The 15206-nt window shown below is 44.2% G+C and overlaps 2 protein-coding genes and 1 long non-coding RNA gene across 3 annotated transcripts in view; all 3 read left to right on the top strand.

Annotated features, from left to right (window-relative positions):
• Positions 1–3397: 3397 nt before the first annotated feature.
• Positions 3398–15206, top strand: part of LOC309505148 — an 83933-nt gene continuing 72124 nt past the window's right edge. The window contains exon 1 of the long non-coding RNA XR_014208328.1: positions 3398–3537. This is a non-coding gene — a long non-coding RNA (uncharacterized lncRNA). The remainder of the gene's footprint in view (positions 3538–15206) is intronic.
• LOC309505032 (zinc finger BED domain-containing protein 4-like) lies at positions 4938–7913 on the top strand. The gene is made up of 2 exons (XM_082178396.1): positions 4938–7405; positions 7886–7913. Exon 1 carries the CDS (start codon positions 5594–5596, stop codon positions 6731–6733), a length of 1140 nt encoding a protein of 379 aa, XP_082034522.1. The 5' UTR covers positions 4938–5593; the 3' UTR covers positions 6734–7405; positions 7886–7913.
• Positions 10897–13354, top strand: LOC309505286 (uncharacterized protein; the record flags this gene model as incomplete). The annotated part of the gene is made up of 2 exons (XM_082178663.1): positions 10897–11858; positions 11920–13354. The coding sequence occupies exon 2, from the start codon at positions 11933–11935 to the stop codon at positions 13352–13354; it is 1422 nt and encodes a 473-aa protein (XP_082034789.1). The 5' UTR covers positions 10897–11858; positions 11920–11932.

Below are 15206 nucleotides of genomic sequence, written 5' to 3'. Positions count from 1 at the left end.
GAAGTTCTTGTTAAAACACACTATACATGCAAATTATGTGCATTTTTGGTACTTTTTGTGTGAAATCATATTTATTTTGTCCATCAAAAGTGTGCTTTCACTTTAATTGAGCGTGAGCTGAGCAGCGCAGCAAAAATAGACTCTGCGCCGAAACCCTCCGCTTCACTACTGCTCACAGCACGGGACGCTCCTGCTTGACGCTCACGCGCTGCTCCTGCTCGCGGTGTGAACGCACACACTGAACATGCACGGCGAAAAAAATTCGCGCTACTCACGCGCCGCTCGCGGTCTGAAACGGCCATAATTCACAAGGTTTCCTACATGTGCGTTCTGTGTGCACGTGTGATGCTGCGCGATGTTAATCATGCGGCGCCCGAGTGCATTTGAATCGCCATTATGTCAGACTGAAAATCACGTGAAAATCGGCCAATTCTGGTCACCAGCCGATCAATCAGTTCATCTCTAAAAGATTAGCATTAAAAGTATAATGTTCAGATAGGCTATGCAACAAATTATTAAAATGTTATTTTATAACAATACTCATATTTAACATTTTTTTTTCCAACTTGCTGCGGCCCCCCTGGCGCCCCCTGGCGGCCCCCCAGGGGGCCGCGGCCCCCAGTTTGAAAACCCCTGCGCTAGACCATATGGGAGGCACTGCACGGTACAATATAATGCTGGATCATACTTATGCCGAGCCACAGGAGAAGGAATCCTCGTGGCCAAAAAGCAAAAATGTAATTTATCGGGATGTATATAAATATCGGGATAGCTTCTCCCAGGTGGAAAGAGCTAATGAAGGAGAAAGACTTTGAAAGGGAAGTTGTCTGCTTTCTTCTCGACGGGTGAGTCAAAGTTACGGTCTAAATTACAAGCTTTTTTCATTGCTTGCTTGTGTAAATCATTATATTGGCAGCATAACAGTAGAACATGTACAATTAAACTCGATGAAGTGCTATTGGAAGACATGTTGTCATAGATTCTTGACACATAACGGCTACCGCAGTTGCAACACGCAGTTGCAAAAAGCGAGGCGCTAGAGAGCACTATTTGTTTAAATGCAGAATACAATTTCACCGCTAGATGGGAGAAATTATTTTGGGAGAACTAACTTGTAGTAGGGTCTTTAACAAAAAAAAAAAAAATCTCCACAATTGAGGAGGTCAAAGGGCATGCTTCCTGCTATAGCTCTACCCAAAGTCTGTTCATGCGACCACCAGACAGATTTTAAACACCGGATTTAAACTTCTACATATATTTTGAGTAGATAACCGATAGTATATTCTCAGTAAAGGGTTTCACCTTGTGTGTTTCCACACTGATTAAGGATAGTTCGGGAGATACAAGTAAAAATGATCTTATACGATCTTATACTTATACTTTGAATTAAGACGAGTAAAATTAAATATTCGCTCAAGACAAACTTTACTTATCACACATCGCGTCTCTGAAATTGTGTGGTGATTTTCCAAATGATACAAACTAAGTCTAAATAAGAGCAACGTGGAGTCCTTGGATTTCTTAAAACAACATAACAACAACAACAACAACAAAAACATTGTGACAAACTTTGACAACATGTTTCATGTTGTATGGACAAAAATACTGTTTGAAATATTTTTGTATAAATAAGATCTAAGCATAATTTTTGCTTTTATTTAAATCTAAAGTTTTTGAACAGACGCCGTTTAGTAAAAAGAAGTCTTCTAAGAAGATAAATAGAAGATATGATTTTAATAAAACTTTAAAGATTTGATTTAAACAGTCTTTTAATTTTAAAATATCTCATTTATAAGGTTATGCTTTTAAATGAATTTAGTATAAAACTCTGGATGTACTCTGGAACGCAGACTAGATTTACTGTGACATTGTCCCCCCGAGGCTCATCTGGTCAACTATTTGCTTTTTGGATTGTTTTTTATCGTTGCATAAAGAACTACTTCGCCTCTCTGGAAATGTAAGGTGTTTTTATTTATATATTTATTTAGCTAAAACTTTGTTTACATTTTTTAAATACATTTTAGTAACATATGTTATTATTCATTGGTTATATATTTATTAATAATTTAATTTAAAATAGAGATTTTTTAGAACCGCGTGTGTGCGCACACAACACAGCTTAGAAATTATATTAAATTATTTATTTTATAGTTTTCTGCGATGGTCGTGTTTAGGTGTACGGGATAGAATATGCAATATTCTATGGATTCTATTGAAAGCCCCCAACATAAAAATAGAAACCCCCGCATGGACAAACAATTATGATTGACTAAGTACAGTTTTTCAACCATCTAAAGTTTTTTGAACAGACATTGTTTAATAACAATGATACTTTAGGTTACCGTTAAACAAAATCATTAGAGTAATCTTTTAAAAGATAAATAGAAGATGCGTATGTATTCAAACTTTAAAGATTTTTAGGATTATATTTTGAAATAAATTTAGTATAAAACTCTGGATGTACTCTGGAACGCAGACTAGATTTACTGTGACATGAGGCTCCTCTGACCTGTCACCCGATATCCTGAAGCTATCATTATTGTCAAGTAACTTCTTTCTCAGAAGACGCAGCGCTGATCGGAAGGACCTTATAAGTATCCTATCAGCGGGACAGTCTCTAAATGTTTTCATGGTTGCTCTCTCTGAAGATAGTCCTATGTAGTCATTTTCGTTGTAACTCTCTAAACATGTAAGATGGATTTTATTGTTTTTGTTTATCTAAAACAAATGGTTTCAGTAGATATTTTTTATAACCATTTAATTTATATACTTTTATAAATTCACTGTTACCTATGGAATGTGGAGGAGCAGGAGATGTAGAGGACGCGTGCATAGACACACAGACACGCGCGTGGCTCCTTTACTGGTGAGATAGATAGACGCGCGCCTGCTGACAGACACGAGCGGGGGCCCCTGTTTGAGAGACTTTTTTATTAAGACTTTAATAAAATTGTTTATTAAAACATTATTACGACTTTTAATAATGTATTAAATTTAATAAAAAAATATATATAAAAAAAAATTATAAAGATATCATTTAAACTTTGAAATAATTTTAGCCCTAACACAATGTCTCATTCTGATCGCTGAATAAACCCTAGGAGTCAGAGACCGTCAGGTGGTGCTGTAAGAGAGAACCACTCTGTGATTTTATTATTTTGTTTATCTAAAACTAAAACAATTGGTTTCAGTAGTTTTTTATTTTATATACTTTTAAAGAACAGAATGTTTTTCAACTTTAGTTAAATTATTTTACAACCATTTCATTTATACTTTTAAAGAACAGTATGTTTTCAACTTTTTTGTGGTAGGTTTTAGTATTTAGTAAAATCCTTATTCATTTATTATTTTGTGTGATAGACACCACACTGATTTTCATAAACTGTTTTTTCTTCAGCGCTCTATAAACATTTAACTGCTTGTATAATTGTTTTTCAATGGTTGTGTGACACACTTTCAGTCTTTTCTTCTCACTTTCACTGTTACCTCAGGAATGTCAGAGGACGCGCGCACAATCACACACACACACACATACAGGCACAATACTCTGTCTTTTTCTTCTCACTTTTCCAAAGGGGCTCACAATGTGCTCAGGAATGCTCTGGAATGCTGACACATATCCCATATCCTATATATATATAACAGAGCCTTCAAACTTTATGTCCAAAATCACATGATCAAAGCAAGGTCAATAGGGCAAACCATAACAACATATGCCGGAAAGACACCGGAAGGCCACCTGTCAAAACACATGATCGAGGGGATAGGTAGGGTCATAGGTCAAAACTAACTGTCAAAACCACATGATCGACGGATAGGAAGGGTCAATAGGTCAATCCATAACAATAGGGACCGGAAGGGCAACCGGAAAGGTCAACCGGAAGGTCAATGACAACCGGAAGCCATCAATCATTTTGACACATGGTGTCCCATATATACTACTAGCGCGCGCGCCTCGTCCGGTTACAGCAGGATGCACGGTAAAACTCTCTCCAATATGATATATTAACATTATAATGCTTGATCTGTAGATAAAAGGCTGTGGATTTGCATAAAATGACTTTATTTTGTGTATTTGTATTTTATGTTTGTTGATGCACATCACACACATCACAAGGACTATGAATCGGCATCAAACGCACAATAACTGTAATTTAAAACTGAAGAAACAAATGATCAATAAACTGTTGGACCGATACACTAGGATTTGTGCGCTCGACATTTCTTCACTTTGTGCCGTGAACTTTTAAATGCGCACTTGCGCAGCGCTGAACACTGTGACTCCATGTTGCTTTGAGCACATCATTCTGCACCCGCGATGCGCATACGCGCTTTGTGTGCTCTGTTTTGAAGCGTTTCATATTATCATGGTTTTGCGCACTGAAAGATTATTAAAAGCCTATATTTTTTTTTACCTAGCCTGCACAATACATTTAAAATGAGCATAATTTAATTGTATATTATTTGTGTGTAGTGTAGGCTATACTGTATAAATATATAGCCTACTACACTTCTGAATTCTTGACATTCATATATAAATATAAAATTGTGAAATGTATGATTGCCTGATTGTATTTTATAAGTACTAATAGTAATTAGTTTTTATTAACATGTTTAGATTTTATAAAATTACTGTACAGATTTTTTCAAGAATTACTTTTTGCTGCTGATTTATACACTCACTGAGTTTAATAAAAATACATAATACATTTATGTAATATTTAAAGGTGTTAACTGCAATCTTACACTGCAAAATGATAACTTACAAAGGATTAAATTCATCACAATTATGTAAGTATCTGGATATTTGCCGCGGGGCGAGGGCTTCGATAACCTCTCTCTTTTTTGACCATACATGTGTTTGCATCCCTGATGTTTGTGTCACTTTTATTTGTTGAACATGCAGGGATTTTTGGAACAACGTGTCAAAGAACAAGCGCTCGCTCTTTGGATTGGACGCACTGGCCTACCCGCTTGCACAGTCGAGGATGAAGATTTCATCCACATGATGGAGACCTTTGATAAAAGGATGACCATACCCAAAAGAACAAAAATAAACAACTTAGTTGACAAGATTTATGATGACGAAAAACTAAAGTACAAAGAGCGGCTTGCCAGAGCACGTAAAATAACAATTGGGCTGGACATGTGGACCAAAAAAGGACTTACAGCTTCATTTCTGGCAATTAGTGCATGTTTTTTTTGCACTGTGGTAAACAAAGCACAGCACATATTGTTGAGACTTGATCAGATCGCACACCCACACACGGCAGAGTGTATAAAACATTGTGTTGACCGTTGCATAGAGGACTGGGGAATACCACAACACAAAATTCTAACAGTCATCACTGACAACGGAAGCAACATGATTGCAGCATTCAAGTCCAATGAACCGGATCAGCCCACTAGCTCCGACTCCGAGGATGAATCCATTGAGAGGAGTGACCCTGAAGATTCTGAGGTGGCTGTTATAGAACACCAGAGGTAAATTACTTCAGTTTGCTGTTAATTTTCAGTATGTCAGTCACTCTTGAGTTATGCTTGTAGGTTATAGTCACTTTTTTTTAGCAATTGTTCATGGCAATTTTATTGAATGTCCTTAAAACTATTTATTTTTCTCTGTATTTTTGTATCTTCTAGGTTTGGAGCCATAGATATGAGTAGGACCCCCTGCGTTGTACACACTCTACAACTTGTGGTGAACATGATCCAGAAAGACACAAGTGTAAACCGACTGCTGAGCAAAGTTAGAGGTCTTGTTAAGCTCTTCCGCAAGTCATCGGTGGCAACTGAGCGACTGCTGCAGCTGTGTCAACTAACCCTGGTCAAAGACTGCCCTACTAGATGGTCCAGCACATATCAGATGATATCACGGCTTCTCCAAATCAAGGACTCAGTAGTTCAGGTTGCGGATGGGATGAGCTGGGACTATTTACTGTCAAGTGAGTGGCATAAGCTGTCCGCTCTCAGAGATTTACTCATCCCCTTCGCTGAGCATACCCAGTTGCTCCAGAGTGACACACAGTCATTATCCCTTGTGGTGCCTGCCCTTCTGGACCTGCAGGGTCACCTGTCTGAGTTCCCCCATGCCCAGGGATCTAGCTTTAAGGACCTAGCTTCCCTGGCAATTAAGATGGAGTCAAACATGGACAAGAGGTTCAGCTGCTTTCTTGATCACACTGACTCCAAGTTTTCACCTCTCGCTGCTGCTGCATGCTTCCTTGACCCGACAGTTGCACCTGAAGCACTCCTTGAAAATGATGACGAGCAAATAGAGGCACTTCTGAGAAGATCAGAAGATTATATTGCTCAATTGGTGCCACCAGTCGTACGGGAGGAGGAGGCTGAAGATGTGGAGCCAGAGGAGGGAGAAGAATCCAAAGAAGAGCAGCCTCATAACAAGCGGCCCAGATTCAGATTCTTGTCCAAACCAAGCCGGCCTTCCAAGTCTACACTCTCAAAGCCGTGTGTCAAGGAGGAAATCAAGAAATTCAAAGAGCAGTTGTCACAGCCTACAAACCAAGAGACTGCCCTAGAATTTTGGGCTGCACAGGGAGATTCTGTTTATCTGAGCCTAAAACCTATTGCCTTAGACCTTCTGGCCATGCCAGCATCTCAAGCATTTGCTGAGAGAGTCTTTAGCATTACAGGTGACCTCAGTCGTGGCCGTCGTAATAGAGCAAGAGTCATTTTAGAAAGAAGTGCTTTCCTGAAACTGAATCGAGGTCAGTAGGCTAATTTAACGAGCATTTAATTTTTTTTTTTTTTTTTACAGATATGTTACTGTGATATTCTGTTTGTGCTTGCTGTGAGACTGCACTAGAGGTAAGGCCCTCCTCTACTTCATTGTGTTAAACCAACATTGTTTTTATTTATTTAGTAAGTTAGTTTGCTTTCTTTAAAGACCAAATACAGTGTTTACAGTATTCAAGGATTGTCTTATTCATTTTTATGTTCAACACAAGTGTCATGTTTATTTCATACTTTAAATTCAAGTATGCATTTCTAACAACCTATGTTCAATGCACCTCAGTATTATTTATTTTATTATTTTGTTTCAGAATGTTTGCAACTTTGCAGTTTGCACAAGTTAAAGATAGACAGGGTTGTATGATGTTTGTGTTTACAAATAATATGCATCTTGTTGTTGCACTTCAAGTTGAAGCACAAGTTGTAGAGCATAAGTATGTGTTCCTCAATAGCTTATATTTTGGGCACGTTGTTCATTGCACTTTAGCAATTTCTCAAATAAAGCCACAATTGCCAAAGTAAGAATGTTTTTATTCCTGGCTTTTTTGGAGTAAAACAGTGATTCTGTTACCACTTTATCTGTGTGTAATGTTGTAGTAGCTCAAAGTTTTTTGTTGTTAAACTTTAAACCAATCCTTTATTACTGTGATTACTGGTGAAAATTAGCCTGGTAATACCAAACTCTGCTACTTCGCTTTGCTTCGTAGACAGAGTCTGGAATGGCATAATAGAGAAGTGTTTTCTCTCTCGCGGGGGGGCGCTTGTCTGAAGTTTAAAATCATTGGTTACCCGTAAGCCAATCACATAATGTTTGGTTATGGCGTGTGTTATGCGCATGCTCAGCCGCATCTAACTTCCACTGTAAACACACATATGATGCGAAAACAAAAACCATCGAGCGAAACACCGGAGTGAACATGGCTGTGAACGACTTCTGCAGATTATGTGAAGTAAATCTATGCATCCACGGTACAATCAGCGTCTACGTCACGGCTCTCAGCCCGCCCTCTGTTCGTTGATTGGCCCGGCTGTTTTCAGGCCGGAGGAAAACGGAAAGCTATGACGCTGTCTCAGACTGAGTACAGAAGCGAAATGAAATTGAGCGGAAGTACGAAGTCTGACGTAGTCAGGCTAGGTGAAAATAGCCAATGTGCTGAAATTTTTGAAGAGCATCAATTCATGGAAAAAACTTGTAATATGGGGATAAAAGTTCTCTTACGAGAGGTCTCTCGTACTGCGTAAGATATCTTACGCTAGGGGAAAATCCTTTTCCGCGAGATATTGAAGCCAAAAATTATCCTTAATTTTGTAATAATGCAAAACGCGTTGCAGCAGCAATGCAGACATAGGCGAGACAGCTCGCGCGCCTATTGGCTGCTCTGCGGCAACTGCAGCAGCCTATCGAGCGAGGCCTGGCGTGACGTCAGACCCAATCAGGGCACTTCGCGCCCGCTGCGTCACGTCCCGCCGAAATGGGCGTGGTCTAGGCCTATAAATATCGCTCGCAGGCAGCTATTATCTGATTTTTCATCCTTCAAGCGAAGCACACGCATCGCTGGAGCTGGATAAGAAGCCGCGCCGTCTGAAAGAGAGCACCTTCAGCGGGACGAGTCACTGAAGTCGCTGGCCGCGCCGCCTTCCTTGCCTTCCTGCTGCGCTTTCCGGCATTATATCCTTTCTCTGCTACTGTGTTTATGTATGTGTGTGTGCTCGCCGCCGCGACACACACTCCCATTGCACTAAAAGAGCTGGGCGTCTTTTTCAAGACGCCCCTTTTCCTGATCACGCAGCTCTCGCACTCGCTGACGGCGACTGCCCTCACTGCGAGTTAGGTACTGCCTATGGTGACTCTGAGGACTCACCTGGCATCCTTCTCCGAGACTGCTCCTCCGCCCCCCCCCCAACCCGCAAAGCTTGCCAGTTCGCCCGCTTGCCTTGCCTGCTTGGGGGACGATACCTGTTCTCCCTCTGTTCGAGCCGCGCACACCGCGCCGCTCACAGAGGATGTCAGGAGCGGGCGGTCACGGGGCTAGCTTTCTCTCTCCCTCTGTTCAAGCCGCGCAAACTGCGCCGCTCACAAGGGAGGCTGGAAGCGGACGGTCGGGGTTAGTTTTTCTTTACGTTATAAGAAAGCTACCCTGCCTTCTGCGCCCCATTCATGCGTCACTCACCGGCGAAAGGAGAAAGATGTGTTTTTTAGTCCCTCCGAGGATGGACTGACCTTCAATTTCTCATACATATTCCCAGTTCCCTGATCATGCGACTGGAAATATCAATATTGCAGCAGGCGAGCCTGTTTTAATACAAGCGCGCCTGCAAGCATACGCCGAAGAAAGCATGTGACGCTCTTATATGCTCGTGCATCCGAAAACCTTTGCGTTCCCCCCTGTGGCTCAGTGGCGGAATCATTGGTTTTTCTCACGAGAGACCGGAGTTCGAATCCCGGTCTAGCGGCAGTTAAAATTATGCCGCCAATGCTTCGCTCTGTCAGTTCCCTGAAAAGCGACTGCAGACGTGCATTTTGCAGCCAACGAGCGCGTTGCACAACCCGCTCGCCTGCACCCAAACACCGTTTCTATGGTTTCCGTGCGTCACTGGCGAAAGGAGAAAAGAGCGTTTTCTGGTCCCCCCGCGGACGGACCGACCTCCTCTTTCTCGTACATTTCTCATTCCCCTCTGAAGTTCGGGCGACTGGAAATGTCAGTATTGCAGCGAGCAAGCCTGTTGTAATACACGCATGCCTGCAAACAAACGCCAGCACGTTGACGCTCTCTTATAATACTCGCGCTAACTGAGTTACAATGTGTCTCCCCCTGTGGCCCAGTGGCAGACTCTCAGGCTTTTGCACGCGAGAGACCCGCGTTCGATCCCCGGGTCTACCGGCAGATAAAATTATGCCGTCAATGCTCGCTCTGTCAGTTCCCTGAAAAGGCGACTGCAGATGTGTATTTTGCAGCCAACGAGCGCGTTGTACAACCCGCTCGCCTGCACCCAAACACCGTTTCTATGGTGTTCCGTGCGTCACTGGCGTAAGGAAAAAAGGGAGTTTTTCTGGTCCCGCTGCGGACGGACCAACCCCCTTTTTCCTATACATTTCCCATTCCCCTCTGGAATTCAGGCGACTGGAAATGTCAATATTGCAGTGAACAAGCCTGTTGTAATGCACGCAGGCCTGCAATAAACGCCAGCATGTTGACGCTCTCTGTTTCTATGGCAACTTCTCGCTCGTTCAGTTCCAGTAAATGTGACTGTTCCAGTGTATCCTGCAGTAAACAAGTCGGTTCTGTCACCCGCTTGCCTGCACACAAACGCCGTTTTTACGGCTACCCAGATAAATCCCATAAGTGTGAATTTTTCTGGTGTCCCGGCCACGGCCGATGGTGCTTTATGTGTAAGAAGAATGCCCACTGCCCAGTGCCCATCTCTACACACAAGCACAGCCCGTCACACAGGGCTCGCGCACATGAATCGGCTCAGACCGATTGCGCTTCAAACATGGTGAATGTGCCCACTAACACCACGTTATGCATGTCTCACGGTTTCTGTAAAAACGAAACCAACGTGCACTCGCTTCACGCAAGCGAACGATGCTTTCGGTGTGATAATGTGCCCGCTGTCCCGCGCCCACATCCACACATAGACATGACAGTTCCCACGGGAACCGCCCAGCCCTCCCCCTCGCGGTTAACCACCGCAGAGGAGTCGAGCGCGGGCAATCTGCCCGCTGTCATCAGCGCGCCCCATGCCTCAAATGTCACGAGCGACACGCTTGTGTTACAGCACACCGAAGCTTCTCCATCGCTGAGCGAGCGGAGCGCGCTTCGTATTCGACCCCTAGCTATCCATGCAGACGCATGGGCAAAGCTACCCGGGATTTTCGAAGTGGGTGCTGAACATTATAGAAAGAGGCTATTCGCTGCAGTTTCGCCGACACCCTCGCCGCTATGTGGCGCGCGTCGAGACCACGGTAAAAACAGAAGTAGCACATCTACTTCGAGCCGAAGTGACGAAACTATTGAACAAAGGGGCCATAGAACCTCTCTCTCAAGATCAGAGCGAGGGAGGGCTATACAGCAGATACTTCCTGGTACCGAAAAAAGACGGGGGTCTCAGACCCATACTAGATCTAAAGCAACTGAACAAAGTGCTTGTGAAGCGACAGTTCAGGATGCTCACGACCAGGCAAATCCTTGTGCAGATTCGCCAAGGAGATTGGTTTGTGTCAATAGATCTGAAAGACGCGTATTTTCAAATACAGATAGCGTCACGTCACAGGCGATATTTGAGATTCGCCTTCGAGGGCCAGGCATATCAGTACACAGTCCTGCCGTTCGGTTTGTCCCTAGCACCCCGTACATTTACGAAGTGCATGGATGCGGCGCTCGCACCCCTCAGAATGAGAGGCATGCGAGTGCTGAACTATTTGGACGATTGGCTGATTCTAGCGCAATCTCGCGCAGTGCTCATAGAACACACGACCATTTTACTCGATCACCTCGAGGATTTGGGTCTGAGTGTCAATTGGGCAAAGAGCTCCCTGTCACCCAGTCAGAAAATATCTTTCCTGGGCACAGAACTGGACTCACTATCCATGATAGCGCGACTATCACAACAGCGCGCGGTAGACATTCGACGCACAGCGAACTCTTTTCGCTGCGGCGCGTCTGTCCCGCTCAAGAAATTTCAGAAGATGCTAGGTCTCATGGCCTCAGCATCGTCAGTGCTCCAGCTGGGTCTGCTCCGCATGCGCCCGCTGCAATTTTGGCTGAAAGCGCGAGTCCCACGCGAAGCGTGGGCACCCGGTTTGCTTCGCCTCAGGGTCAATCAGAAATGCGTTACAGCTCTGAAACCCTGGAAAGCGAACGACTGGTACCAATCAGGTGTAAGCCTGGGGACTTCCTCGAGGGTGAAAGTGGTGTCCACGGACGCGTCCACCTCGGGATGGGGAGCGCTGCTCGAGGGCAGACCGTTCTTCGGCCAGTGGTCAGAATGGGAGAAGCTCCTGCACATAAACTGCCTCGAAATGCTGGCAGTAGACAACGCGCTGACGCGTTTTTGTCCCCAAAATAAAAGGTCACCACATCTTGGTCCGTTCGGACAACATGTCTGTGGTGTCCTGCATAAATCGCCAGGGCGGCATCAGATCCGAGAAACTGTACAGGCTGGCAGAACGCCTCCTGGTATGGGCTCAGTGCAACCTGCGCTCGCTCAGAGCAGCGCACGTGCCAGGGATCTTGAATTTAGGACCGGACAGACTGTCCAGGAACAATGTTCCGGCAGGCGAATGGTCTCTACACCCACAGACAGTCCAACTGCTGTGGAAGAAATTCGGCAGAGCGGAAGTGGACCTGTTTGCGTCTCAAGAAAACGCTCACTGTCAAGAATTTTTCTCCAAGAGCAGGAGCGCGCTGGCCCATGTGTGGCCCCGCCGCCCGCTCTATGCTTTTCCCCCCGTCTCTCTCCTGCCTCAGGTGATAGAACGGATCAGGGAAGAAGGATGCTCAGTACTGCTGGTAGCACCGTTCTGGAAAAACCAACCTTGGTTCCCAGCCGTGATGCAGTTAGCAAGTACTGCCCCGTGGCCAGTACCAGTGAGGAGAGATCTCCTCTCACAGGCCCGCGGCTCGATCTGGCATCCTCACCCGGAACTATGGTCCCTTCATGTCTGGGCCATCAACGGGTACATGTTGGACTCCCTAAAGGAGTATTAAACACGATCACGCAGGCTAGAGCTCCGTCTACAAGACGACTCTATTCTTCGAAATGGTCAGTGTTTTCGGGCTGGTGCACAGCCCGTGGTGTGTCACCCACAAACTGTGATGTGACGGAGGTGCTTTCCTTCCTACAAGAGCTGTTGGATGGGGGCAGGGCCCCCTCCACGCTCAAAGTTTATGTGGCGGCTATAGCAGCGTTCTCAGAAACAACGCTTGGTCAGTCAATAGGAAGGAACGATTTAGTCATCCGCTTCCTTAGAGGGGCTAAGAGACTGAATCCTCCCAGACCTCCCTCAGTCCCCGTATGGGACCTTTCTACGGTTCTGGAAGCCATGAAAGGTGCGCCATTTGAGCCTTTACAGTCAATCGATTTGAAACACCTGTCTTTCAAAACGGTGTTTTTGCTGGCTCTCGCTTCAGTGAAGCGCATAGGGGATCTGCACGCGCTCTCTGTGAGCGCGGCGTGCATGGAGTTTGGGCCCAATGACTCAAAAGTTATACTCAAACCTAAGCACGGTTATGTTCCAAAATCCCTCAACACACCGTTTAGGGCGCAGATTATCTCTCTGTCAGCCCTACCGGTCCCTGATGAGGAAAGAGACGCGAGCCTCCTTTGCCCAGTCAGGGCATTACGAGCTTATGTGTCTCGCTCGTCTGTTTTCAGACAGACGGAACAGCTCTTTGTTTCGTTTAGCGGACGTTCTAAGGGACTAGCCGCGTCGAAACAGAGCCTATCCAGATGGATAGTTGATGCTATAGCGCTGGCATACGCCTCCAAGGGCATGCAGTGCCCTTTGGGTGTCAGAGCGCACTCCACAAGAGGCATGGCCTCTTCGTGGGCCTGGTCAAGTGGGATTGCCTTGCAAGATATTTGTATGGCGGCAGGTTGAGCCTCCCCGTCTACATTTATAAGGTTTTATAACCTAGAGGTTCCCGCCCTGCAGGCCAGGCTGCTGTCGGTCTAAACTACCAGTATCATCTGACCTGATGCGTTCAGCTCAGAATGCTGCGTTTGCTGAGCACAGCTCAATGTTCGACAGTATAAAGCTGGGCAAACTGTGTAAGACCCACATTTTTCCCCATCAGTTCAGGCCGTACCCCGCCCTGTCTGTATGATGAAATTCGCGTCCCATTGACGCTACTTTATGTGGAAAAGTGAGGCTGCACCCCTCCTTCTTCCCGGACTCCCTGTGAGTTCACTGAGTGATTGTGCACTATATGTACCCCGGGCTTTCGCCCTTGGGTCTTTGGTGTCAGATCTCAGCATGCACGGCGTTTTACATTGGGTCCCCTAGCGTAAGATATCTTACGCAGTACGAGAGACCTCTCGTAAGAGAACGTACTCGGTTACTAACGTAACCTCGGTTCTCTCTAGAAGAGGGAACGAGTACTGCGTATCTTGCCGTGCATGCACACGCTCTGGTTGCTTCGATGATGAAAAACCAGATAATAGCTGCCTGCGAGCGATATTTATAGGCCTAGACCACGCCCATTTCGGCGGGACGTGACGCAGCGGGCGCGAAGTGCCCTGATTGGGTCTGACGTCACGCCAGGCCTCGCTCGATAGGCTGCTGCAGTTGCCGCAGAGCAGCCAATAGGCGCGCGAGCTGTCTCGCCTATGTCTGCATTGCTGCTGCAACGCGTTTTGCATTATTACAAAATTAAGGATAATTTTTGGCTTCAATATCTCGCGGAAAAGGATTTTCCCCTAGCGTAAGATATCTTACGCAGTACTCGTTCCCTCTTCTAGAGAGAACCGAGGTTACGTTAGTAACCGAGTACGTTTTCTGCCCAATGCGACAATGAAGTACAGCTTGGCAGCACTGCATCTCCATCAATGAGAAAGTCTAGTTTATTATGCAAAGGTTTTAAGGTTAACTGTTGTTTTATGAATTGCAACACTTGCTACAACCTGTCAAACCTAAGCCCATTTCCAATACTTTTCAACCTAAATTAATTTGTTAAAGATTACTTTTTTTTTCTTTTCTTTTTTAAATTGACTAAAACTTGACTAAAGCCTTTTTGAGTTTTCGTCGACTAAAACTTGACTAAAACCTTTTTGTGTTTTCGTCGACTAAAACTTGACTAAAACTATCAAGTTTATAAGTGACTAAAATGTGACTAAAACTAAAAAGCATTTTCGTCCAAAAGACTAAGACTAAGACTAAAACTAAAAGGGCTGCCAAAAACAACACTGGTATATGTACTGTAGCCTACAGTACAAAAAGTACTGTATCAGTCAATGATGCCATTGGACCAGAGCGCTGTCAATCACTGCCTGATTCAACTTTGGCAATGTAAAGCCTTTTTTTTACCATGCCAATAAAGCTATTTAAACCTGAATTTCTCAATTGCTGATTAATTTGCGATGCAGAGTTTTTGAAAGAGGAGAGAAACGACTTGACCACAGAACACGTCTCTGTTCATAATAATAAACACTCAATTATTTTGAAGTATCTTGAAAATTATTTAATTATTTTGAAATTATTTATTCTGATTACTTTTGTGTGATAAAGATGACTGATAGATAAAGCTATTATATGTAGCTAGTATGAGTAAATGTTTTTTCTGTGTCAATATTTGACTAATAATAATGCCAAAAATTGCACTTCAAATGAACATTTCTGAGAATTTTTTTTAATCTTTAATAGTCTTTAATAATAAATATATGTCCAAATTAAAACCTTAATACTGTACATGCAAGTAATTATGACTGAAAACATCCAGCAACTGGGGAATACA

This window comes from Leuciscus leuciscus (assembly GCF_965113295.1).
Source record: "Leuciscus leuciscus genome assembly, chromosome: 8".
Taxonomy (NCBI): Eukaryota; Metazoa; Chordata; class Actinopteri; order Cypriniformes; family Leuciscidae; genus Leuciscus; species Leuciscus leuciscus.
This window is presented reverse-complemented; position numbering and strand designations above follow the sequence as displayed.

What these genes read in the sequence shown, in the direction of transcription:
- LOC309505032 (XM_082178396.1), top strand. Translation starts at nt 5,594, where the DNA reads ATGTCCTTAAAACTATTTATTTTTCTCTGTATTTTTGTATCTTCTAGG.